The 26,366-nt window shown below is 37.5% G+C and overlaps 1 protein-coding gene across 7 annotated transcripts in view; it reads right to left on the bottom strand.

Annotated features, from left to right (window-relative positions):
- The window catches only part of FAM13C (family with sequence similarity 13 member C), a 145,809-nt gene that overhangs the window by 1,960 nt on the left and 117,483 nt on the right, over nucleotides 1-26,366 (bottom strand). For 4 of the 7 annotated variants that reach the window (XM_055308965.1, XM_055308958.1, XM_055308961.1 and 1 more), the window contains 7 exons: nucleotides 21,524-21,734; nucleotides 20,831-20,969; nucleotides 15,687-15,768; nucleotides 14,036-14,247; nucleotides 6,235-6,330; nucleotides 4,739-4,938; nucleotides 3,105-3,206 (listed from right to left, as the gene is read on the bottom strand). In XM_055308965.1, the coding sequence (XP_055164940.1) occupies nucleotides 3,105-3,206; nucleotides 4,739-4,938; nucleotides 6,235-6,330; nucleotides 14,036-14,247; nucleotides 15,687-15,768; nucleotides 20,831-20,969; nucleotides 21,524-21,734 (1,042 nt within the window). Of the gene's footprint in view, nucleotides 1-3,100; nucleotides 3,207-4,738; nucleotides 4,939-6,234; nucleotides 6,331-14,035; nucleotides 14,248-15,686; nucleotides 15,769-20,830; nucleotides 20,970-21,523; nucleotides 21,735-26,366 lie in introns of those variants that run through there. The other 3 variants (XM_055308959.1, XM_055308962.1, XM_055308963.1) reach the window with 2 other exon arrangements.

Raw genomic sequence — 26,366 nt, 5'->3', positions numbered from 1 at the left:
GTTGTTAAAAATTCAACCTAAAAACTACTTAAATTAACAATTTATAAATTTATGGTAATGGGAGAAAAAAGCTCAATGGCTATCTTATAAACATGAAATACTTCCAAGCTTTAATTATAATACCTGTCTCTTATAATGTTTAGTAGAATCAGTGAAATGTTCATGGATTGAATTTATATAAATCTGAATTGCAGTGGTTCTCTTTGCACACTAATTCTAAGGCTAGACATCTGACAATGCATATTTTATACATATGAATTCTAACTACTATATGTTCTTGCCATTTACTTTGAAGAATGTTTGGGTAACATCTGGAATTAAAACCATTTCCTTCCCACAAAAATATTTGCCAGGATACATTTTCTAAAGGGCAGTAATTGCTTTAGGATCTTAGAAGACTCTTGTCTCCTTGCTTGCTAAAATTACCAGTTGCTTTTAGAACCTTTCATTTATGACTTTGAAATACAAGAGGTGGAAAACAGATGAAATATCACAGTTGCTACTGAATATAAACACAGATACTCTAATATTAGTATGGCTGAATGTAGGTAAATAGCAAGCACTTAAATTTTTACCTATACTCCCTTCTATTTTCCCACTACTGATAAAAAGTATCACAAATTAAAAGCATGAATCTATAAAAATTTCCTAAGAATGTAATTATCTGCTTGTGATACACCACTATATATTGACCTGGAATTTCTAGTACAGAGCTCAGAGCAGTACACAGATCTGTAGACAGGGTTTTTCTTAAATATAAGTTATTTAACAGAACTCCTTTGCCTCCATTCTGTATTATGGAACAATTTTAACTGGGCATCTAAATATCACCTTCATTTATGTGAACATATCTAAGTGAAGAAATAGTCTAATTTATTGGGAAACACTAGTAACCCATCATGCGAATTTCCCCTGGTCCTGCATACTCCATTTTGGCTAATAAACAAGAGTGTATTGACCAGAATGAAAAGTATTTCCTAAAGCAGTTTTCCCATTATGTAAAACATGCTAACGTGCTTAATGCAGTTCTTGGCTCATAACTGTTAATGTCATATCTACATGATTATTCCTCTTGCTTGGCAAATATTACCAAGAACATTTATAGTAACTTAAATTTTTAGTCATCCATTTACATGGTTATTTTACCTTATGGACGGGATTAGACCTTCCTAATAAAATGCCTTAGGAAAATGAGATTAAGATCCATATTTCCTAGCCATTCAACCCTTTGATTTTAGTTGTGATATACCACCGCTTTGGCATTTAGTAAGTATATTACCACAAGAGGGCATACAACCTTAGTCAAATATAGGCATAGCTGAAGTGGGATTAAGACTCAAAGGTGCAGAATACTATACATGGAACATCACTAACTTCCCTGTACATCAAAAGGTATGCTAAATACCACTGGATCTCCCTTAGGCAAGACTACTAGCACACTAGAGTCCTCTCAAGCTCTTTAGACTCCTGGGTACATATAGGTTAAAAAAATGTTAATGTAAATTTACATCTGTATGGAAATTCTGTAAAGGGAAAAAATGGAAATGGAAAAAGAAAACTATGTTTTATATTCTAAATCTTTTTTAAAGATTTTATTTATTTATTCATTCATTCATTCACTCACTCATTCATTCATTCATTCATTCATGAAAGACACAGCAAGAGAGAGGCAGAGACATAGGCAGAGAGAAAAGTGGGCTCCATGCAGGGAGCCCAACATGGGACTTGATCTCAGGACTCCAGGATCATGCCCTGGGCCAAAGGCAGGTGCTCAACCACTGAGCCACCCAGACATCCCTATATTTCAAATTTAACAGCCACATAACATTTTTCACTAGATAGTTAATATCAGCAGAAGGGTAAATAACTTGGACTTGTAACAATCAACTGGAAATGGAAGATTCCAGGTAGAAAACAAAGTGGGTTACATTTGTATTTGCTGAAGACAAAAAGTTTCTGATTTAATAGGTCCAGTCCTAGTGTACAGCTCTGGAGGACTGAAATGGAAAAGCTGCTAAGAGGTGAGTAGACTAATCTTTCAGGATGCTATAGAAAATAGTCCCAGTCCATCAGGTCGACCCTCAGTCTGCTATAATCAAAGCCAACTCAGGAAGGACAGATAATGTAGATGGAGAAGAATACCGAGGGGCCAGTTGTATCACCGACTCCTGCCTCTGCCACCTTAATATCTTTGTGCTTTGGGAAACACTTTATTATTTTTAATATTGACATCCCACATGACAACTATAGCTTCCCAAAGTATTCCAGGAAGTCCAACCATTTCTTCTTGTAACCATGGAAACAGACTCAGGATAGCTAAATGATTTGTCTCTTCCAGAAGTAGATCAATAATCCTGAATCTTATGATTATATATATATATATGTATGTATATGTATATGTATGTATATTATATGTGTATGTATATACATATATGTGTATGTATATGCATATACATACACATACATATACATAATTATATGCATATAAATACATATATAACTTGTACATATAAAAGTTGACATATACATTGACAATACACCATAATTTAGAGGAAACTAATTGAAATGCCTAATAAGACTTAGGTTGACAAAGAAAAGTAGACAAAAGTGAGGATATAGCTAAACATTTATTTTATGGATAGAAGGAATAGCTATGAACTTTTGACCTGAAAATAAATAATTAAGGGCAGACCCTGTAGTTTAAAAGATATATTTGAAGCAAAAGAAAAATTATTTAGTGAAACAGGGAATAACTTGTGAAACTAAGTAACCATGAACCAAAAGTTATATGGATTTAAAAATCAAATAGATTTCTAAATGTTTAGATAAATTCAAAAATTATAAAGAGATTTATTATGCAAAGTTAGGGATTTTTGGATTTCATCTTTATTTTTTAAAACCTGATGTCAAACTTGATAGCTACAGCCTCCCATAAAACATAACCTAATAATGGCACTATTAGAATGTTGCATTAGACAGATCTTGAGTCTAAGTCACTGTGGAAATTTATATCTTGTATAAAGTCACTGTTCCTGCCAGAAACTCATTCTTAGCAATAGTTCCCTAAGAAATACTAGCTTAAAAAAATCTCCACCCACACTTACCTTCCCGTTTGTTTAAAAAACTGTTCTTCAAAGTCCCTTAAGGCTTTCCGAAGTCTCTTCTTGTCAGCCCTAGTTTCTCGGAGATGGTCAAGAAGTACAGGCCTATATCAAGTAAAAAATATATATGCCATTACTGAGTTCTGGCATGATTGAGACATCATATAATTTATCTATTCAGTCAATCATATTATACAGAAGGGTTCTGCCTAAAAGAGTATCTTTTGAATAAATACATACATGTAGAGCCTGATCATAGGGAATCACATAAACAGATGATGAAAACAACGTCATAGGAGAAGAGAAAGGACAGACAGAAGGAGAGCCCAACAGAGTCCATTATAAGATGTGGTGAGAATAATGACCATATGAAGGGATGAGGGAGAAAGACATTTTGAAAGAATACTCATCAGTATTTGATGATAGACTAGACCTAAGAGGCACAAGAAGAAGAGAGTTTGAAGAAAATTCTGTCCTTAATATAGAGTATGGAGAAAATGGTGAAACCCTTGGGAATGAAACAGATCTTATTTAAAATAAAGCTAGAATTACACTGCAAATTCTACTTCATTCTACTAAGACGAGAAAAGACACACTTTTAGAGCAGAAATTTTTATGTAGGGAACTTGTACATGGTTTTAGAACTTTGAACCCCTTGAAATAATATATTGACATTTTCTAAAAAAAAAAAAGAGAGAGAGAAGAAAGAAGAAGAAGGAGAAGAAGAAGAAGAAGAAGAAGAAGAAGAAGAAGAAGAAAGAAGAAGAAGAAGAAAAGATTCCAACAACTCCCAAAAGTTAAGAACAGCTGCTTAAGAACAACCAACCAACAATAAATAAAGTAAAGAGGGAATAGAGGGAGAAAAAAGGGAAAAAGAGGAGCTGAAGGAAGATTGATTTTCTGCTTCCAAACAGGTTACTTCTCTGAGTTGAAACTGACTGAGGTACCAGCTGATTCTACAAACACACTAAAATATCAATTTACAACTTAGTTCTTAGTCTCACCTCAGATATTTTGGGGGGTTCCCTCCCTATCTTGAGGTATACAATCACCACACTATAGTAATACATGTTAAAGGAAATTTTATAAACTGGCCTGTAATATACAAACTGAAGAAGGTCAAATGATCAAGAGGAATGCCAGCTACTGAATCACATAACATTAATAATAATGTTAATGAAAATACAAATAGTTCTTGAAGGGCTCATTTACTTATGGCCAAGGGGATTCCCAGGCTGAAGAAACCATCTCATCTAAATGGCACAGACTAGGATAAAGGCCTAATAAGTGTTGACCCACATAGGATCCCAATTCCTTTTTTTCCAGCATTTTCAAAAGCCAGCTCTGCTGAGAATTAGACTGGTACCAGACCCTGCTGAGAAAACTGTGCAACTATAGGAAACTGAATGTTAGCATTTGTGGCACCTTTATGTCTTATTGGGAGTGTTGGTTCCTCATAGTTTTGTCTTCTCCATTCTCTAGTCAAGAGAGCAACCAGATTATGCATTTAGGCTACCCTCTGGTGGTTCACATTTTTTAGAGAATCTAATAGTTCTTATGAATTTTGTATGCACATATAAGTTATCCCAGACCAGAAGGAGTTGAAAAGAGTCTCCATACTTAGGATTAACACTCACATAGTGGCCTCATGTAAATTGGACATGGATAGGGCTGGTTGTTTAATTTCTTTTTTTTCATCTGGCAGCAGGACCCTAACAGGCTCAGTCTCATTAGAGAAGGTGAGGTGGTCGCCAACAGGAAGGTGAGCTGCTGGATCTAGCAAAGACGGTTGTTGGCTTCCCTGTGGACAGTCTTCATCAGAGTCCTCTTCCTCCTGCTTATCACAAGCAGAGTTAAAGTCACAAAATGCTATGTGCCTTTTGAACTAAAAACAGGAAGAGGAACCATAAACAGATACTATGAAAAGAGTAGGTGACACCTGTGTCTACTGAAAAACCAGAAGGAAGCTACCAAGAGGAACTCTTCCTTAGTTGCATCAAAAAACTCGCAAAGTTAATGAGCAAAGAGGTACCCATGCTGGGCTAAAATGGTCAGTAAGTTCATCTCTGCTGGGCTAAAGGTGGCACAGAATCCAGGTTATGGTCAATCTGGGCTGCACTACCGACTAGTTTCTCCCTTTCACCCAGACCTTCTGGGCCTGCAGCTTCATAACAGTTACATGAATTAGGATGAGATGGATTTCAGACACCTTTTGTCATCCAGAAATACCCAAAAGCAGGTCCTGGTGTGGACTACATTTGGAGGATATTGAGAAAACTGACAAATTCAGGGAAGAGCTCTATGAAGTCCAAAGCTAAACGGAGTTATTCCTTAATGTGTTCTGCTATTGCTTATCACAACTAAAAGATTTTCTTACAAGGAAATCTGAAAATCACAAACCATTTTAAATCATGCTTCCTTAATGGAAAAATTTTAGAGATTATGACTCACTATTGTCTTTGTCTTTAAAGTTGTGAAAGTATAAATGTAGTCAGGTATACTTAAATGTATATTTGTTAACATTTATTCCTTTTTATATTGATATCTTGAGCAAGTGACTGTTTGAATATTAATGGAGTAGAATTTGTGGTGCTTTTCTAGTTCTGTATTCCCATAAGTCATTCTTTATTAAAAATAGTCTAATTCAATTTCAGTAGCCAAATTTTCTTTTGAAATTAATCTTACATCTTACATAACGATGGTCAAATAAATGGTACCAAAAACAAGTATCGCATTATCTCAAGGAACATGTAGTCAATTTTCTTATTCAAGAAGAAAAATTAACACACAGAATGGAAAGGCTCTGTTTGGTCTAGCTGTGTTGTAAATTAGATAATGCCAAATTGAAGTTCATCATTTGTTATCCTCACCCAAGAAATGAAAGCATTAAAACTGGCTTAAAAATGCAATTGCTATAAATTCCTTTTTCATAGTAATTTTAATTATCAGCCATGTTGGGTATAATACTGGGTTTGAAGGAGACCACATTTCTATTTTTTGAAATAACAACTGGCCTTGTTAGCAGTATATATTGCCAAGAAAGCTTCTTTATAACTGTCATTGTGCTGTTTTCCTACCTAAACAATACCAAACACAAGTAAAGGTTTCTAGTTAGATTAGCATCCTGACTTACAATTGTTGGAATAAGGGAAGGTGTTGACAAGATTTGCTTGATAATCCTGTATCGGTCATAAAGAGGCTTTATGAGGTTCTTGTCTTGCTTAGCTACCTGAAAAACATGAAATTAATTATTATTCCTTTCTTAGACAAGAATAAAAACATGTCAGTATTTTTAGCAGGCAAAAAAAAAAACAGTTTTGAAGCCTCAAAATAAGGGATTAATAAATACTATAATGCAACAGGAATTAGAAAAAGATAAATCACTTATAAGATACTGTTTAAAGTACATGTCAGTGTTTCTTAAAGGCTAGATAAAGTTTCTTAAAGGCTAGGTCCAAGCTTAGAAAGATGTTTTTAAAGCTTTCTGAAGGAACTCTAAATATGTAAATGGTAAGAAGCCTGTTATTTACTTCTTCATTCTTGAAAAACCAGTATGTGATTGAGACCTATCAATTTTTCTTTTGATACATGTATTTTATCTGGATTTTCATGATTATATTCACAAAATCAACCTCATTTAGTTCTTTATCACAATCAAGCTTGGAGTATATATTAGCTTACTGGCTAGCTCTGACAGTGTATTTTGGATACAACAATAACTTATTTGACTCAATTTCTTACCTACACAACAAGGAGGCTGGAATTACAAAGCTCCTCCCAACTAAAAAATTTCACAACCTCTTGGTACAAGAATGTATTCTCCTAACTCTCTGCTGTATGATCCATCCCAAAGCACTATTTTTAACAGGTCACATTGTGCATAAGAGTTTAAATAGCTTCCTATTTATCTATCAGTCCTCTACCTATCCTACCCCACCATCACATTTCCATCCAAAGTAACCAAACCTCTGCTTGCCTTGGTTTTCCTCCCTGCTATGTATCCTACATTAATTTGCTACTTATTTACTACGTACAATTTCCCTTTCACTCTGATCAGATGGCAGGAAGGGAGTAGCAGAAATAGCACATAGCATAATCATCCAAGTATCCTTTGTCAAAATACAAATACCTAAGTGTGCTGCCTGGTTCTCTGTCTTCCAGATCACCCAGAGGGATTTTGAAGGAAAAGAACATGGCTTAAATATGTGTTTTTTTAAAATTTCCTAGTTATTCACATGCTACCCTTGTCCCAGTTGAGAATCGTTCTGGCCCATATTTATGTCCCTCTATTCTGAACTTCTCTGTTTTATTATCTGGACCTTGATTATTTTCTGTGTTTCAGTTTTGTCTGCCCAAATGAATTAGAAATTTCTTGAGAACAAAGATTATATCACATTATTTTAAGAAATTTTCATAGTACCTTACATATCCCCTTCCCTGCTATAAATTTTTCAATCCAGGTTTATAAACAAAGGTACCCTAATTTTTAACAATCTTCATGTAATTCCTCAGACTATACCATAAGGCTGTTTTGTCTTCAGTAGAAAGAAAGATCACTTCTTTCTGTAGAAGTATTTTAGATATTGGTTAAGTAACCCCAAGAGCCTTTCATTTACTGGCCCAATCATTCCTTAAATATTTTCTTGGTCATGATACATCTTACCATGAAAAAAAAAATCCTTTCATGTATGCCATGGGATTTTAATAGGTAATAAAGAAAATTCTCAGGCCAAGTTCAGAAAACATTTAGTGGGGATTTTTTTATTCAGTATCTCATTGGGACTTATATTCCATAGAAAGCACTTCAGAAAATGATGCATTTAACTGTTATAAAGCATCAGTTTGATTTTTGTGATTTTTATTTTTAGTATATTCTTTGGATTCTAGAAAAGCTAAATTTATTCCTAAAAGAGAAAAAGAAAGTGACCCAAAAGCTTGTTAAAATGATGAATGCCATTGCAGAAAAGTATCTTCCACAGATGCCAGATGAAAATCAGCATCCATGTACAATGTAAGCACTCATCTTTCACTCTGATGAGTGCGTGATTTTACTCTTAGAATTATTATCAAAGCAATCCTCAAAGAGACATGAGGGTTCAATGGCTACAAGTACAAGACATTGTCAAAAGTAATTCTGTAAGTGCTCATCCTCAAATAGGAAGACAGGCTGTCTGAACAAGAAGTGTTACTCATCAGCCTATATGCCAGGAGCAGTCTTCCACTCACAGACCTATAGACAGAAGCTATGGAACACCAGCAAAGTCAATCTCCATGAAGGAAGATCAGTCAAGAGGTAGGCTCTGCTTGAATAGGTACCTCAAATCTAAGGGGGCAGACATACATTTCAACATGGCTATTCCTCAGCCATTTTCTCCTAAGAATCAGACTTTTGTCCCCTCTATATTCAATGACTGTTTCTGAAATGCATCCTCCCTGCCTAGTTCTGCATATTGGTGACTGTCCATGGTATGTCAGATGTATCTAACTTTTGATTTTTGTTTTATAAATGGGGGAACCAAAGACAATGTTGAGTAACCTGAAATAGCCAGAGAGAGAGAGAGCCAGAGCATGAATGGGTTGTCAGATTTAAAGACAAAAGGAGAGAAGTTCCAAAGATACTTACTCTAACTTCCTTCTCCATTCTTTTATGGCATCATAAAGAGTGGACAGTATAAGAGGGTGAGCAGGAGGGGACTGTGCATAGGACAGTTTGATATGATTTGTCGACAGCTTGATAACTTTGCCACAAAAAAATTTCTAGACCCTTACCTAGTAGGTTTTTTGAACCATCAACCTAGTAGGTTATTTTGAATAGTAGATCCCAAACAAGCTGGCAAGACAGAACTGCGGCTGAGTAGAAATCCCATGTATATTTCTTTCTAGGCCCTGGTAAGAAAGTTGTTTGGGGAAAAACTGCCATAACTTATATGGTTTTACCATCATGCTTGTTTTCCTTTCTCCCCATGGCATTAGTCCCATGTATTCCTTCACATTAAACCTTCACATTTCATATTTGAAAAAATAAGCCCCATTACCAAGATCTTTCCTAAAGAGGGAAGTAAAGGAACATTCTCCTCTCTGGACAATGAGTGATGATGGGAATCAATTACTCTAGCTTTAGAGAGTCAAGTGTTGCCAAGCCTTCCCTGTGTCTGGGCCTCCTCAGCCCCTCACCAAGTGAGACAGTATATAGGGAACACATCTGACTTTTGAACTAGCAAGTCAAACAATGTGGAAAATCAGTAATGAACATAATCATACAAAGCAACTGCCAAAGAGAATGGCTTGGTAAATTTAAAAGATTTCTAAGCAGGAGACTGCAGATTAATATTGGCCTTGAAACCAGAGGACATGAGTTCAGACAACCAGCTTTAAAACTTACCTATTTTTAACATGGAAAATTATTTAAGGTCGGAACCTTAGATCTTTAATATGCAGAAATAATACCGTTATACTGATATTGTATTGTTTTTATAAGTTAGCATATGTAAATGTCCCTGGCAAAGAGTCAGGTTATTTAAGCTACAAACTAGCTGATTTCAGGTTACTATCAATGTTGTACATTACTAAAAAAGGAATACCATGGTGCTATTAAATAAATTTTAAAAATAAAAGAATGTGACTATTTCTTTATACAAAAAGCTATGCAGAATATACAAAGTGAAAGGGATAATTATATAATGTGTTATTTTTTGTTTTAAAAGAGGACAATTTAAGAATGTATATTGTTATTTTCTTGTATATACTTTATATAGAAACTCAAAAAGTACACATAACACACTAACAATAGTAACCTGCTTGAGGATGGGAGACTTCAGAGCTAGAGTGGGCAGATGGGGTGAGTCTTTTTAATGTGTAGCCTTTTACATTTTTTTTAAACTATGTGAGGTAGTATCTATTAAGAAAATTATTTTTTTATTTTTTAAATGGAGAAGTAGGCAAAAGAATTTAATGGGATCTTCCTTTTGGTGCCCTTTACCTATAAGTTTCCCTCTCTTCGATATATAACAACACACTAATCACTGTATTTTCCTTTGATTTTAAAAAATAACATGATTTTTTTAAATCTGCTTTCCTCCTCAAAGATGCTGCAGTTGGTAAAGGGCCAGAAGTAACTGCTGTTACTCATCCAGTTGATAGTTTGTGCCATGCCCCTAACACCACCTACACTTCTCAGAAAGAGCAATAAAATGGGTATAATGTGCCAACACCAATTCAGTATTTTCAAAATAAAACGACATAAAAAAAAACACCACAATCAGACCCAGGAGATGATACATTCACTTTCAGGGCTCAGTGGATAACCTGTGGCCGAGAAGTACCTCCAAAAATCATACATAAATAGAAGAGGAGGAAAATTGCTCTATAGCAGTACCTGGACTGACAAGGCAATGCTGTAAGATTTATCAGCTTTAGTGTGGGCTCTGACCAAATACCAAATGCAAAAATTTCACAAGAGTCTCTATGGAAAAGAAACAATTCTTCACCTTGGAAGTTTTAATATTTAATGTATTTTCAGCAGTAAAGCAAGGACCCCAGATGGAAATCATCTGTCAATTTGAGTTTAAAGAAATGGGACCTAATCAGATCATCTCAAACACTAATGAGCTCACCGAGGAGCCAGGAATAATATAGCTACTGTGAAAATTTGCAAACCTTCCTTGGTTTCTGCTATGATTTTTGGATTCTCCATTAGGAACCACCTAATAGCTAACTAGCCACATTAAGGTCTGCTATATTAAACTTCCCCAGGAACAATACTACAGCATTAGATACTGAGGGCCACATGTTCCACTATGCTTTCTATTTAAAAGACCTAACTTTAAAGATTTTTTTTAAATTTATTAACTCTCAAGAGACAGAGTAAAAGTGAGAGAGAGTACAAGCAGGGAGGCGGAGAAGCAGGCAGGGAGCCCAATGTAGGACTCAATCTCAGGACCCCAGGATCATGATCTGAGCCAAAGGCAGATGCTTAACTGACTCAGCGACCCAGGTGTCCTTAAAGGGCCTAACTCTAACCTACTGCAGAGATACTAGCTTTATCTGAAGGGGCTTCTGACATTTATTAAACAATTCAACAGACACTTGATTTAAAATAATAGAAATAAATTACTATTTAAGTGCAGATAACTTCCAAAGAACACAAACATGCTTCTCTGATCTGTAGACTCTCATGTGCTTGTGCCTATATTTGACTTAGATGCCTCAGTAGGGTGACCAACCATCTGTATCTTCCCAGGATGAAAGTATTTGACATTTTCAGCATCCAGGAAAATCCAAGGAAACCAAGGATGGTTGGTCACAGTATTGCTCAAAGATCTCAAAATAAACATGTTCAAAACAGACCTTTTAAGTTAACAGTCTCATCCCCAATCTGTTCCTCCTATAGTATTCCCCATCTCAGTAAATGGACCCATTATCATCTTGGATTCTTGCTTTCCTTTACTCCCTACCACCCAATGATTCATCATATCCTTTTGATTCTACATCCAAAATATACTTTGAATATGTCTATATCTTTCCATCTCTAGGGCTATCATGCTAATCCAAACCACCTATTTCATCTTCCCTTTCCACTCTTACCCCCTATCATTTTTATTCTTCACATAGCAATCAGATCTTTTAGATGTAAATCACACTGTGTCACTTTCCTGTTTTCAACCACTCAACAGCTTTCCAATACTTTCTACTACCCTAAAATACTGTGTCAAGGCCCCCAATCTATCTTTCTGACTTCATCTCATACCATCCTGTGCTCTAGCCCTCAGACCCAAGAATTCCAAGTACATGCAAGCTCTTCCGTCAAGGTCTTCATATTTGCATTTCCATCTGCCAAAAATGCTTTTTGTTGCTCTCTTGGCCTGTAGATTCTTCTTAATGAAGAATTTAATGTGTCACCTATTGGCCTTCCTAATCACCCTATAAAAATAGAAACCATACCCATTATTTTCTATAATAGTATCTGTTTAATTCTTTGCACAGTACTTATGAAAATTTCTAATAATTTTATTTATTGAGTTGTTTGTTATTGTATCCCATTCCCAGAAGCACATGAGCTCTGTGAGGGCAGAAATCCCCATAACTTCTCTATTGTATTATATCCAGAATGTATATCATACTTCACAACATTTAATAGGCACTCGAATATCTTTGCAAATGAATGATTGCCCACCAGTCCATGGAATCTTCCTTACTGTCACAATAATTATGTAAGTAGGTACTGTCTGTATTTTATAGATAAGGAAACTAAATCTCAATTAGTTTACTTGCTAAGTGTACATGACTAGAAAGTGGCTGTTGAGCACTGATCTAAATCTACTATACCAATCCTAAGTCATTCTTCACTGCACTAATCAAGTAGAACATAGAATTAGGACTTCGGTGCTGACCAACCTTATTTTATAGATGTGACTAAGGTAACTAGAAAATACAAGAAAGACCATCAGAAGCACTAAAAGATGGAAAAACCACAGGTGTGTGTGTGTGTGTGTGTGTGTGTGTGTGTGTGTTACCCACTTATCCACTGGCTATCACAAAAATCTAGAATCTATGGTGGGAGGGAATGGGTTGGCCAAGTAGATGAAAACCTATTCACTTCTCACAACATATAATTGACTATTTTTAATTATAAACATATTTCATAAAAAAATAGAGGTGGACAAAGGCCCATTTCTGATTGTAGATCACAAGTCTCTATGTAAAAGACAAGTCCAGGAACATATGGTGAGCCTTTGGGGATTTAGTATATGATGCCATCTTATGATTAAGACTAGATAATGTGCAATAGAACAGGTAAGGGCAGCATTCTCCTCAAGAAGACTTGCTTTCAAAGTTAAATATGCTAGTTCATTCATCTGTCCATTCACTCAGCAAACATTTTTTCAATACCACTATGTACAGACAGTGTAAGATCATGAGCTACAAACAGCTCTTCTAACTCAAGAGGTCTAAAGTAGCAAATGAGAAAAAAAAATAAAGTATCAAATGAGAGACAGAAAATGTCATACAGAATAATTAGAGCTATGATAGGAGAGCTACAACTCTTATTCAAGAAATTAAAGGCAACCAATCCACTTTTAGAGTTGAAACAGAAAGGACTACAAAAGAGGTGTCTGGGTGGCCCAGTCAGTTAGGCATCTGTCTTTGGCTCAGGTAATGATCTCATGGTCCTGGAATTAAACCCCACATCAGGCTCCTTGCCCAGTGGGGAATCTGCTTTACCCTCTGCCCCTCTCCCTGATCATGTGCTCTGGCACTCTCTCTCTCTCTCTTTCTCATAAATAAATAAAATCTTTAAAAAAAAGACTACAAGGAAGGTACTCTGGCATAAGTGAAATGTAAACATAAATGTACAGGATGAGGAGGCACTAACCATGTAAATACTACTTGCTTTCATTATCTTCTCTGTAAAATACAATAAATATCTTCTTCAAGCTCTAGGCTCAGATATTCAAAATCCTAATTGACAACCGTACCTGAATGTCTGAATCTTATTACCTAACACTCTTCGAAAAAGGCTACTTTTCTATTCTTATTATATAAGATACTAAACCATTTTCCTTACTATGTATACCTCATCCTGGCTTCATTATATTTTTAATAAAACTGGTGAAATGGGATCGTGATACTAATCTTGGGTTGATTTGCTAACTTATTGGGGGAAGTAGAGGAGGGATATGACATACCCTAATATCTTTGCCATTTGCTTCCCACCAACATAGAATACTATTAACTTCTAGAATGACATCCTGGAATTAAGCGGCAACACCCCTGGTCATGGCCAATACCTTACTAATAATTCACCTGACTGAAATTTCAGAGCCAGTCTCCTAAAGATGGTAATGTGGTGCCAAGTGCTCTTATAAATTGGTCAAACCCATAATCTCAGTGGCACTGTATTGAGTGTTGGGGCCTATGCAGATATGGTAAGGTACCTTAGAATCCTCCTGAGCAGGAAGCTGCTCTCTCTTTTCCTTCAGGCATGTCAACACAGCATCTGGAGTCTCCTCTCCAGAGGAGCATGGCTCAGGGCCCACAGCTTCTGGCTTCCCATTCTCTCTGGCGACTGCAGGTTGCTCACAGGACAGGTTTCTAGGTGGGCCTTTGGGGGCACTTCCTTGTTCTTCTGAGAGCTTCAGCTTTAGTTCTAAGAGAAATGCCATGAGTTACCATGAACAAGAACTCACTGGGCTTAAGAGTAGAAAGCCCTTCAGAAATTCCAATCACTGATATGAAGTCAGTAGAAACGGATGGTATTGCTGATGGCTTTCCATGGCAAGGGGAGCCCTAAAACCAGAACCAACAGCATTAACTCCCAATCAGATGTAGAAACAAAGGGCTCTAGAGGCTGGAATCTCATGTAAAGGGAGTAACTAATGTATAGGAGTAACTCAGTGGTATAGATTTCAGAGGATGAGTTCTTGAGGAAGACCAGTGGTACTGCCCCAAAGATTTCACCCATTACCCACCATAACATCTAGAATTCTACACACAAAGGTTCATTTACTTGAGTTTGGAAGTTTTGTGCCATTATGATCCCCCTGTGTATATAAATGCAAGCACTTCTGTAAGGCATTACACGTGCAGACATCTGAGGAAATGCAGGAGGGATGGGAAAGGGGAGATGGGAGTGCCAGTCCCAACTTAACAGATTTCATAATTATGTTTAATGTTATCTTCTAACAGGAATGACCAGGAATGACCATTATTTCAATGTGGTTTTATATAAGCCTACATAGTTAAAAATAAAAAAGCCACCTGGGACATGTCAGGAAATTACATTTCAGAAAATGCTAAGAGACTGATCATTTCAACATGGCCATTTGTATTGATTTCTCAATTACATAGCTCATTTTCTTTGTTTGATGTTTGTTTTTTAGTTAGACCCTGCTGTGTTTAAATACTGCATATTTTATAAACCTGTGACATCATTACAGTTTAATACCACTGAATTAATATTCCCTTTCAGTTTCTTATTGCCACCCTTTTAGAAATTTGGAAAAATTCCCACATCTCTAAGTTTTGAAATAAGAATGTGGAGAAAGGAAGAAAATAAATTTTATGGGTAAATATCATAGTATTTTTAAATGAATTTTAGAATTAATTAATACTCAGATCACCATCTCCAGAGAAATACAGAAAGAATACTGGATTAGGAGGTAGGAGAACTGAATTTTACACCTACTACTTCCCAGCTACATAACTTGTCACTATCTCTGGACATAAATGTCTGCATCTGTGCAATGGGGTATGCAGAGTAAATGATTGCTCAGGCCTTTAATATCCAAGAATCTAGTAACCCAGGGAAGGTAATACTCCACATGTTGAAATGTTTCTGGCACTGAAGTGAATCATTCCACTTCAGACTCTGGAGTTCCTCAGTTTCTTTATAAGGAGAATTATTAGATGGGGCCAAATAATGAAGGAGACCCAAGACCTTTTATTTCAAAATGAAGCCTCCAATCTAGGTGAGAGGCAAGGTTAAAGGGGGGCATAAGTGGAAAAGAATAAAAAGTGCCTGGAAGCACATTAGCAATATTTTAACTGCTTCCTTTCTGGGCAAAGAAACCCTTGACTGGCCCTTACCTTTGAGTTGTTTACGACCTTTAGCCAAATCATTCATCCATTTCAGGACTTCAGGATTAGAAGTCTTGTCACCATGTGAAGGCTACAAGGAGGGGAAAGTGTGGGTAGGAGGGAGGTAGAGAGGAAAAGAAAAAGAAAAAAGGAAAGACATTTTTAAATAGCTGAGACACACAAAGGTAGTTCAGAAACATATAAACCTGGAGAGTCAGATGTGACAATTCCAGCTGTAGCGTTCCTTCTGAAAAATAGAGCAAACATTCTTGACCTCCTCCACACTTTCATTCTTGTCATGGAGAGCATTGTATCTTAACATGCCCAGTTACTCAACACTTTTCACATAGCCCTAACCACACCAGAGTCTCCTGCAGTCTAACAGTCAGTCATCCCACACTTGGTTGCCTGGCCATTCTTCATATCAGTATAGACAGCTACACTAATATGAGTCAGTGCTTACTACCTCGCCTGTGCTCACACACATAGTTTATGACCACAATATATCTGGGTTATACTGACAAGCTGGAAGATTTAGCTCCTATCGGTTATTTCCATGAAACTGGAGAAAGGAGACACCAGGATCTCTAAAACCTGACAACAGTCTGAGAAGTTAGTACTTCAGGGGGATACCCAGATTTCTAACCATCTCACTGTCTATAGACTGAGTATCCTACTGGGCTAGCATTAAAGTAAAACTTAATCGTATGTGTGTGACCTTGGGCAAATTACTTAGCTTCAGCTTCATCTACCAGATGAGGATTATAACAGCATCTCCATAGAATTACTGTGAGGGGTAAATTAGTTGACATATATAAAATAGTGAAATCAGTTACTGGCATATGCTACACCCTACAGGTGTGTTAACTAGAATTACAAATATTATTACTGGCAGTGGTGATGGTAGTAGTGTTACTACCAGACTCACAAGAATTCTGGATGTCTTCACCAACAAACATATATGTAGGGGTTGTATATCTTACCAAGTAGTTAATAGAACTTGGAGGTGGCAATAGGAACATATATTTTATTCTGGAAAGACATAAATCCATTAAAACAAATCATTCACTTTGATTTCTGGATTTTTTTCTCAGAACATAAAAGTGGATTTTCCACAGGAAAGAGAAACAAAGAAAGAAGGGTGGCCAAACATATTTAGCCTACACCCCCATAGGTCAGTAAGATCTTTCTTAAATAAATCAAAGCCACCTTGTTAACCTCAATGCAGGCTCAAGAAGATTAACAGTTACTCTGAATTGTGTATACACAGGACTATATAGGAATGTTCAAGATGCCTTGATCATAATTATAATATCGCCAGGAATGTGTACATTTGATAGAGGCTAAATCTAGGGGCTTTGCCATATGTTTTTTTAAGGATCCACTAAGTCCATGTAACATCAGAAAGTTGTTGGTGAGAGATGCATCGAGAGAAATATATCCCTCCTAGGTTCAAAGGAAAAAACGGTGCTTGTATGACATGGTCATCAAAAGTACATGGGATTAGGGGTAGCTGGGTGGCTTACTGGTTGGGTGTCTGACTCTTGATTTTGGCTCAGGTCATGATCTTATGGTCCTGAGATCGAGCCCAGTATCAGGCTCCACACTCAGCATGGAAAGAGTGTCTCTTTCCCTCTCTCTCTTTATCCCTCCTCCTCCAGCTTACACATGTACTCTCTCTATTAAAAAAATGTACAGATTAAATATATTAATTGTGAAACACAAGGCATGGTTCCACCACTTCTAGAGTGATGTAAAAAACATACATTTAAAAATCAAGGTGAAATAAAGAAGACTGAAGGAAAATAACAGTGGTTATTTCCTAGTGTTGCTAAACGGGATAGTATGGATGTTTCCCTGAGTGAAGCCCTGGTTTCAGTACCACGGACAGTGGCACAAGGACACACCTCCTCTATCCAGGATGTACTAGAATGATGCACTGTACCACTTCCCTAATATATAGTTTATAGTGCTGGCTTTGGGTAACAGTCTGATTGTATAGACAGCCAATATTTTACATTTGGTTTCTAAAAATCCTCACAGAATTCTCCACTTTGATCTGAAAACACATTTTGTTCATCTGGAACACATCTTTCTCATTGGATATGCTCTATACAGTTCCATCTTTTAAAACAATGTTGAGAACAAGAACAAAAACCTAAAACACCAGCTACACCAAGGACCATCAGCTTTCATTACCACAAATGGACTCAGGAAAAATTTTAGGCCGATTTTTTTTTCTGACAAAATATTTTAAAGCTTGAAATCATCTTCTGAAATGAATTTTTTATATCTCTACTCTCGGAGAAGCTTTCAAAAGAGGTTAAATAAGCTCACGGGTGACAGCTTTCAAACTACATGAAAGTTTTCATATACAAGCTGTGGATCTTCAAGCCTCCTAACTTCTAAACTGAAATATTCCAGTTTAATAGACTCCAAGAAGATATAAACCCCCAAATTACAAACTCAGAAAGAAAGTAACAAGTCCAAAGTCACAAAGTTCCTAATTAGCTATATTTTGTTCAGTGCAATTAAAATGGGACCTCCAAAGCACATGACTGAGGGTACCACTGGATCAGATTTATGGTCTGTCAAAGACAGTTCAAAAGACACATTAGAAAGAATTCTGGATTAGGACTGAAAAGGCTTGAGTTGTCTTAGCTAGGTCAATTCTTCACTGTGTCATCTTGGGGAAGTTACTTCCCCCCTTCTTTAAGCTTCAGTCCCTCCAATGGTCAAATGAGAATGAAGACTGACTGACCCCTTTAATTTTAACATTCTCTAATTTCACAAACAGTGGACATCTGGCTGAAACAGCCTCTTCTAACTCCATTAGTCTAACTATAGTTAAATTAAATTAAAATTGTAGGGAATAAATATGGTTTTGGATAGGAATGTACAATGGTCACATTCAACAGAGAAAAGATATGTGTTGTGCCAAGGCACTGGACTAACACCGAGGCTCAGCAAGAGCTCAAACTAAAACATTAGCTGTGATGCTATTAATTCCACAACCAGCCCACCAGGAAGGAAATCCTTACACACAGCAACCAATTAAAAGTCCACTGCCATGTCAAACCTCTAACCACAGCCTGGCACCCTGACAGGAAAGGTGAAGGGAAGCCGCGTTCCCTGAGACATGGAAGGTTCTGGTTACACCAGAGATGTCTATACACACAGAGGCAGTGGTGACCATGAGGCCTTCCTCTATTGCTCCCAAATTCATCCACCAGCATTTGTGAATGTTTAAATGTGTTGTTTCGCCATGCATTTGCTTGAAAACTTCTCTAGACAAATTTATCCTGGAAGGAGGTGCCAGGAGAAATTCTTTTCCAAAATAAGCAGTCTGTTGGGTGGATGCTATAGGTAAGAGAAGTAGTCTAGGGTCTGTGGCTGTAGGTAGGAAAAGTTAGATGTATACAATTCTTCTTCATTTTTGGACAAGGCAGAGGCTGTTATGGGATTGCATGGTCAAATATCATTCAAACAGATTAAAAAGTTAATGATGCCTAGGTCCACTTACTTACTTTGTGCCAAACACTAAAATAAACATTTTATATGCATCCCCTCATTTAATACTCACTAGTAATATTAACTCCACTATGCAGATGGATGAACTGAGACTCAGAAAGATAAAGTAACAAGTTCAAAGTCACAAAGTCCCTAACGAGCTGTGTCAGATTCAAATCCAGATCAGCTTCATTTAAAGATTGCCAGGTAATAACTATTAGCAGGCCCTGGGAATGGAGCCCCTAGCTGTTACTCTACTGTTTCCAATGTGAGGATATAACAGATCCAATAATATTCCAGCAATAAATAGAAAATCAGCTTCTCTCAAGATATCTAAAACTTTAAAAAATGTAGGCACTAACAAGTTTTACTTCTATTCCTCCATTGCAAAACCTACTTATCTTTAATCTACCACCCTCAATCTGAGCAGATAGAGCACGACTACCCCAGGCAGGTTACAAGTCTTTTCTTGGCTTCAGTTTCCTTATCTATAAAATAAAAGCTGTACTCATGTGTAGAGTTCCTTCCTATTCTAAAGAGGTAAAAGACAGTAAGTAGCTGTCACTCCCTGACTTTAAAGAAGAAAAGAATCTTCAACACCCTAAGGTTGTCTTGAAAAGCAGTCTGATTTTTTTTTATTGTGCAAAGCTAAAAAAAATCATTCCTTATACCCCTCTTTTAGTGAATTTGAAGCCAGTGTGGGAAATAGGATAGGATAGGAAGAACGGAAGAGTGGAATATCACCCACTCTCACCTCCCTCTCCAGATCTTATCCCACTCACCGGGATGTGCCAATTGCCTCTGTACCAAGTGCTTAGTAAGCCTTTAAATATTTCAAGATGTATGAGACATTATTCCCTGTTCTCTTTTATTCTGATAACAAGCTGTCTGGGCCCTCTGCCAAAGACCCAATATCTTTGTGCAATTCTATAGAATATGATTTTTGTCTATGCCATGGTCACCATTAAGGAAAATAAATAAAACTAGCATTGGCAATGAGGACACCTACCTCTCTACTGCTTCTCATATAATAAAAGAAAAGGTTCATCATTACAACACTGCAGCACCAGTATGAAGAGACTGGTGTCTCTCTGACAGGAAAGGATGGACTGGGGTTTGTTGTTATGAGTGGCCTAAACAGATGTCACTTGATAGGTCCTCATCTACCAACCAGAGGTACTCTTATGTCAAAGAAGGTGCACTCTCTCTCGCTCTCTCTCTGCCCCTCATTCTGTTCTACAATTAGAGATTCTGACCTTTGGGTCCTTAATAGGTTCCTACAAAACTATAAATGGTAAAAGGTTAAAGAAAAAAAATAAGATCATAATTCAAAAGCTATCCAAATTTCAGTCCTAGAAACATTAGTGATAGTTGTGCTCCTGGGGGTGGGGGGGGGGATCAATAATCAAATCAGTTTGGAAACAAGAGTTATAATCCATTACTAGGAAATATCTTAACAGGGTCCAATTACAGCCTGTGAGAATAGGACAGATCCAGAGAGGGAACTCAATTTACGATGGGTCCTGAGTTGGCAAGTGGAAACAGCTGTTCCCTGGCACAGAGGGGCACCCAGAAAGGAAGGACAGGAAAGCCCACATAACTCTAATACAATTCACTCTTATTTTAAACCACAGGGCCCTTACCCGGTATTTTTTTTCTTGTTCAAATTTTTCTTCAAATTTCCGAATTTTTCGCTTGAGGCTCTGGATGTGCTTGGTGAGCTGGGTAATGGTCTGCAGCTCCTTGCCATCGCCACAACTGCAACGTGAAGAACTTCGGGGCCTGCAACAATTGCAGGGAGGGACAGTCATCAAAACCCACAGTCTTCCCATAACGCTGCTCTAACAGAAGTTACCAATGAGAAACTAGAGACTCCCTGCATGTATTTTCAGGCAAGGGGCACTTATTTTAGCTGCATCAAAATTATTGATAGAATTTTTTTTTTTAAAAAAGTATGCAGTTCCACACTTTTGGGGGTGGAGGGCAGCTATTGTAAGCCATCATTTTTCTAGAATACAAATATTAAGCTCACCAAGAAGGATATTCCCAATATCTGCATATACATATTCTTATGTAGGACTCTGGTCATTTCACCAAAAATGTTCAAACATGAAAGCCTTGGAGTATCCTGCATTCCATGGCCATTTCCTCCTGAGACAGGAAGACCCTACACAGCATTCCCAACTAAAAAGTACACTGATTTTCGCCATTCATTGTTCAGGACTCACAGTTATGTTTGGCAGGCAGATTGCACTATTTCAGACATATACTTCATTGTAGGTTATGCATGTAGTATTTGAAAAACTGTATGAATGAAGATAACAATGTTTTCTTACATCATAAACTGTTGAGTGCTGGGTGGAGAAGGGGCTGATTCAGGGTCTAAATTGAATCTCTGGCTTTGGCTGAAGATGGAGCAGCGTGGTGACAGCAGTGGGTTGTCACCATCAGTGATGTGAAAGAGCAGCCTGCTAGTCCCAACAGACTGGAGGTCTTCTGGTGCACCGTCTGCCTCATTCTGACCATCTTTGTGGACTGGTGCAGGGCCTGAGGAAACAAGAGTAGTTGTCAAGACCTCGCAGTGACAGAGGCCTTGAGACTGTCATGTTCCTAAGTAGAGATCATAAACATTCATTATAATGTCTTGCCTCTGTCATGTCTTCCTTCTGAGGATAAGAAAGGCTTTCAAACTACTGTCATGTTTGTTCTCTGAAAACCCGGACAGAAAATTTTAAAGTTGCCACCACCAACAACAAAAATGGAAGCACAAATTATTTTGGTATGAATTATAAAATCAGCAGAGCCCCAAACTACAAAACCCCTCTATTTTATATTATTTGGCATATGTTGAAGGCTGTATTACAAAATGTTACAGTGAAAAAAGGAAATAAATGGAACTAAAGCAGAAGAGGATAGACTATGAGGAAGAGAAGGAACAACAGAAATGCCAGTGAAGGCAGGAGAGAAAAAGGGAAGGAGGAAGGGAGAGGCAAAAAAAAAAAAAAATTAACTCAGCATTAATGGAGAACTCTACTCATCAATATGGAATGATGTTCAGAATATACTAAATGAAAACCACAGATTTCAAAACAAAGCAGTAAGGATTCCATTTTCTGTAAAAAGCATATATTTATGTACAAATAAATGCACCAAAAGATCAAAGAAGCTATTTAGCAACTACAAAGCATGGAAGAATTAGGAGTGATTCTGTTTCTTTTTAAAAATTTTATGTAGCATTTTGTTTTTGACAAAAATAAAAAATAAGAACAAAACCTGCTCTAAGGCCTCTCCCCGACTAGGATGCTAGGTCTGTGCCTGAATTCTATGATCATTCCCCCTCTAAATGAACTCATTAGCTTCCGACCCCAGGGTCAGTCCAGAAGGTGGGCACACCTGTGCTATGGAGGTGAGGTCAGGGAAGTGAGGAACATCAGGATATGGAGTCTGAGTGGACAGGATGAGAATCTCTGCATCATGGGCTCCAGACAGTTAATCAAGCAGCAGCCAAAACAAATTCCTCAATTTTTCCCAGCAAATAACTCAGAACAACTCAAGGCTTTCTCTTACTCCTACCTCAAATGAAGAAATGTTTTCTGGGTGAATAAGCAGAATCGGAAAACCCTGCATTCTACTTTCCCAAAATAAACATTTATCAAAATTTGGTGCCGGATGACTCTTAATCAGGTTTAGAATGGCTCATGTTCTTTAGAGCTTGAAATGCAATTTGCTTTGTGTAACATCAAAGGTCTGATCGCTTCTGTGTTTTCAACTGGCTTCTTTGCTGTTGAGCTGCAGACTGGGAGCCCAGATAATGCCTCCTATTTGTGCTTCTGAAGCTCACTGACAGCATTTTATCAGCGCCTGAGAGGTGGGGCCAGATGAACACCAGTGCCCAGGCCTGCAAGCAAGGTGTGTTCCTGTCTGACAACTCACCACAGGCAACACCCTTGCTAAAAATCATTTACCCAGAAAACACGGTTTGGCAGGAGCCCTAAGGAGTAACAATGAGTAAGAGTTACTAATCAATAAAGCACAACATATGCTAACAATCACCTTCAAAACCCACCAGGAAGTGTACAATTTCTTTACCAAATCCTTTTCTTAAACCGCTAGGCCCCAAGAAGAAAGGCATTTTATTCCTATTACCTCTTTCTGAACAGAGTATTTTGCTAATAATGACAGGGAAGAAAAGAATCTTTAGCAAGCACCTGGGACCAGTGTATTTTTGTTGAAATGGGAAAGGTCTGAGGCCTCCAGCTCTTCAGCTCAGCGGTGGCCCTAAGGTCAAAACTAACATGAGTCTCTTGGTGCTGTTTTATAATGCTAAAATGGAAGCGCTTGGGCTCCTGGACATCTGACTGAAAAGGGTCCACAGAGTACAATACTCTTGTGATGTTGGGCAGCGGCAGCGAGCCACAGCTCCCAGTCAACAACATAGTCTCGAGGGGAAGCAACCAACACACTTAAAACTATTCTCCACACAGCCATTCGGTTTTCCACTTTCAGTATAGTATTCAGTAAGTTTTATGAGATATTCAACATTTTATTATAAGGTTGGCTTTTTGTGTTAGAGAATTTTGCCCAACTGTAGGCTCATATAAGTGGTTTTTTTAAGATTTTATTTATTCATGAGAGACACAGAGCGAGAGAGAGAGGCAGAGACACAGGCAGAGGGAGAAGCAGGCTCCATGCAAGCAGCATGATGTGGGACTCGATCCCGGGTCTCCAGGATCACAACCTGGGCCAAAGGCAACGCTAAACTGCTGAGCTACCCAGGCTGCCCTCATATACATGCTCTGAGCTCCTTTCAGGTAGGTAGGCTAAGCTAGAATGTTTAGTAGGCTATGGATTCAGTGCACTTTTGACTTACAGTATTTTCAATTTACAGTGGGTTTATCTGTATGTAACCCCATTGTAAGTCAAGGAAGATCCATATCTGTATGTAGATATATATAAATGATAGATAAATAGAGCAAAGAAGTACATATTTTACATAAATTAATATATTTACTATGTATTTTAGATAAATTTGAACCAGTAGTTTTTGTTTTCTTTTTTTAATTTCAGCTTCATCTTAGGTTATGATGGCCAAGAAATAATGAATTTGATGTGCTAGTTACTTTTTTTTTAACTGATACACATTAAAATAAATTCCTATTAAAACTAACAATGTTTGTCCATGCAACTTTTTCTAGCATATTTGGTGAAACCCTGAGATAAGACATAGAAGCTGCTAAACACAGCAGACATGAGAACCATCATTTTAATAAGCATTATCATCAGAATAAGGAATTGAATATTATGCTTTCCTATTGAACACCAACTATACACTCAAGTCCCTATGGGGTTAATATGGGAAATGAGAACCAATATACCCTTCAACATATTGTCCCTCCTACCAGTTCTTATTTATAAATAAGTAAAAATAATCATATGTAATATATCTGGAGTGACTCACTATGTGCTCAACTTGTAAGAGTTTTTCCATGTATTTAATCTTAATAATAACTACATGAGGCTGATAATAAAAAAAAGATTTCCATTTTAAATTCAGTATGGAAGGTGATATAAATTATATTATCACCAAGGAAGGTCTGACCACTGCACATGGTAGATGACTCCACATCTCTGACCCTGGGAACCAAACAGGGTTTTCGGCAGCCCACTCACTGAACAATAGGGAACAGAAGAGAAATAATTATCAGTATGTGAAAGCCAAGAGACCACTTCTGATCTTGCTGCAACCCCAGGTAGAAACAGATGCTGTATTACAGCTGTTGAATGAGTCAGTCAGATTTTTAAATATATCTAATGTGAATTTTTAAAGCGATTCAAAATTCAAATACATCTCTATCTGCAACCAGTTGAGATGTACTGCTGAAATCTAATCAAGTAATAAATTAGTCATAGTCTTGTGGATTTGCTAATTTGCACTCTTGGGTTTGTCCTTCAGTGGGCATTCAGCTTTTATAGGTGGGCATTCAGGACATTCCAAAATGCCAAATTGTCAGCCTTTTTTGGTTTTAAAAGTTAGATGAACCATAAGTATGTCCATCACTCTAAAAAGGGAAAAGAATCAGAGTTCTCAACCAGCCTCACCCAAAGAGGGCCAGCAAAACAAAAACTAGAAACAACTCCAAAATATCTGATGGATGGATACACAATGGGTTCAATTTTAGGTATGTTGAATTTGAGCATCTGAAGGTACAAAGGAAGTCACAAAAGAGAGAACATGGGTAAACTTGAGGTCACCTCAGTAACTAAATGTAGGGAGACAGGTGAGCTTGCTTGCTTCAAGACTACCAAGAGAGGAGGAACATTATCTCCAAGGTTAGAATGGGTGGGGTAGGAATGAGGACAGATGAAAAGAGATTCTGGGTTATGAAGCTAGCCAAGTTACTGAGTGGGGTGTGGCTGGCACTCCAAGTAGGTTTCTTAGTGCCAGCTTCTATGGACAACCACAATAGAAACACCTGGGAGCTACAAGGGTAAGAAATTTGTCATTGTGAAAGGAGGACTAGGCTTTATGGCAGGCACTCTGCAGGTGTAAGAGCCACCTTACCATCATGGATAAAAGCATAGGATCTAGGGGTACCTGGTGGCTCAGTCAGTCAAGCATCCAACTCTTGGTTTCAGCTCAGGTCAGGTCAGGTGATGATCTCAGGGTCGTGTGATCAAGGCCCAGGTCAGACTCCATGCTCAGTGGGGACTCTGCTTGAGATTCTCTCTTCCTCTCCCCCTCCCCCTGCTCATGCTCTCTCTCTCTTTCTCTTTTTCTCTTACGCTTTCTCTCTCTTTCTGTCTCTCAAATAAATCTATTTTTTTAGCATAGAATATAGGCTCAGAAACACTTAGATTCAAGCTCCAGTTTTGTCATATGTGTGACCTGGGACAGATTATTCAATCTTTTACCTTCTCAGTTTTCCTATCTATATTAAGGGATTTCATTCACTCAACAAATGTTTATTAACTGTCTATTGCATGCTAAAGGCCTGTTTCAGGGTAAGATGATGATAGTATACATTTCATAAAGTGTTGAAAAGGTTAAAAGAAGACAAGGAATCTCAGGTACTTAGGACAGTGCCCAAGGGAGGGTACATAATAATCCATCAATGTTAGCTGCTATTGTTTTGTATTACCTCTTACCTAGAGACGGAATCTTACCTAGAGAGGAGTTGG

Source organism: Nyctereutes procyonoides, unplaced genomic scaffold, assembly GCF_905146905.1.
Source record: "Nyctereutes procyonoides isolate TBG_1078 unplaced genomic scaffold, NYPRO_anot_genome, whole genome shotgun sequence".
Taxonomy (NCBI): domain Eukaryota; kingdom Metazoa; phylum Chordata; class Mammalia; order Carnivora; family Canidae; genus Nyctereutes; species Nyctereutes procyonoides.
The sequence above is the reverse complement of the archived record's forward strand: the minus strand, read 5'-3'. Positions and strand labels throughout refer to the sequence as shown.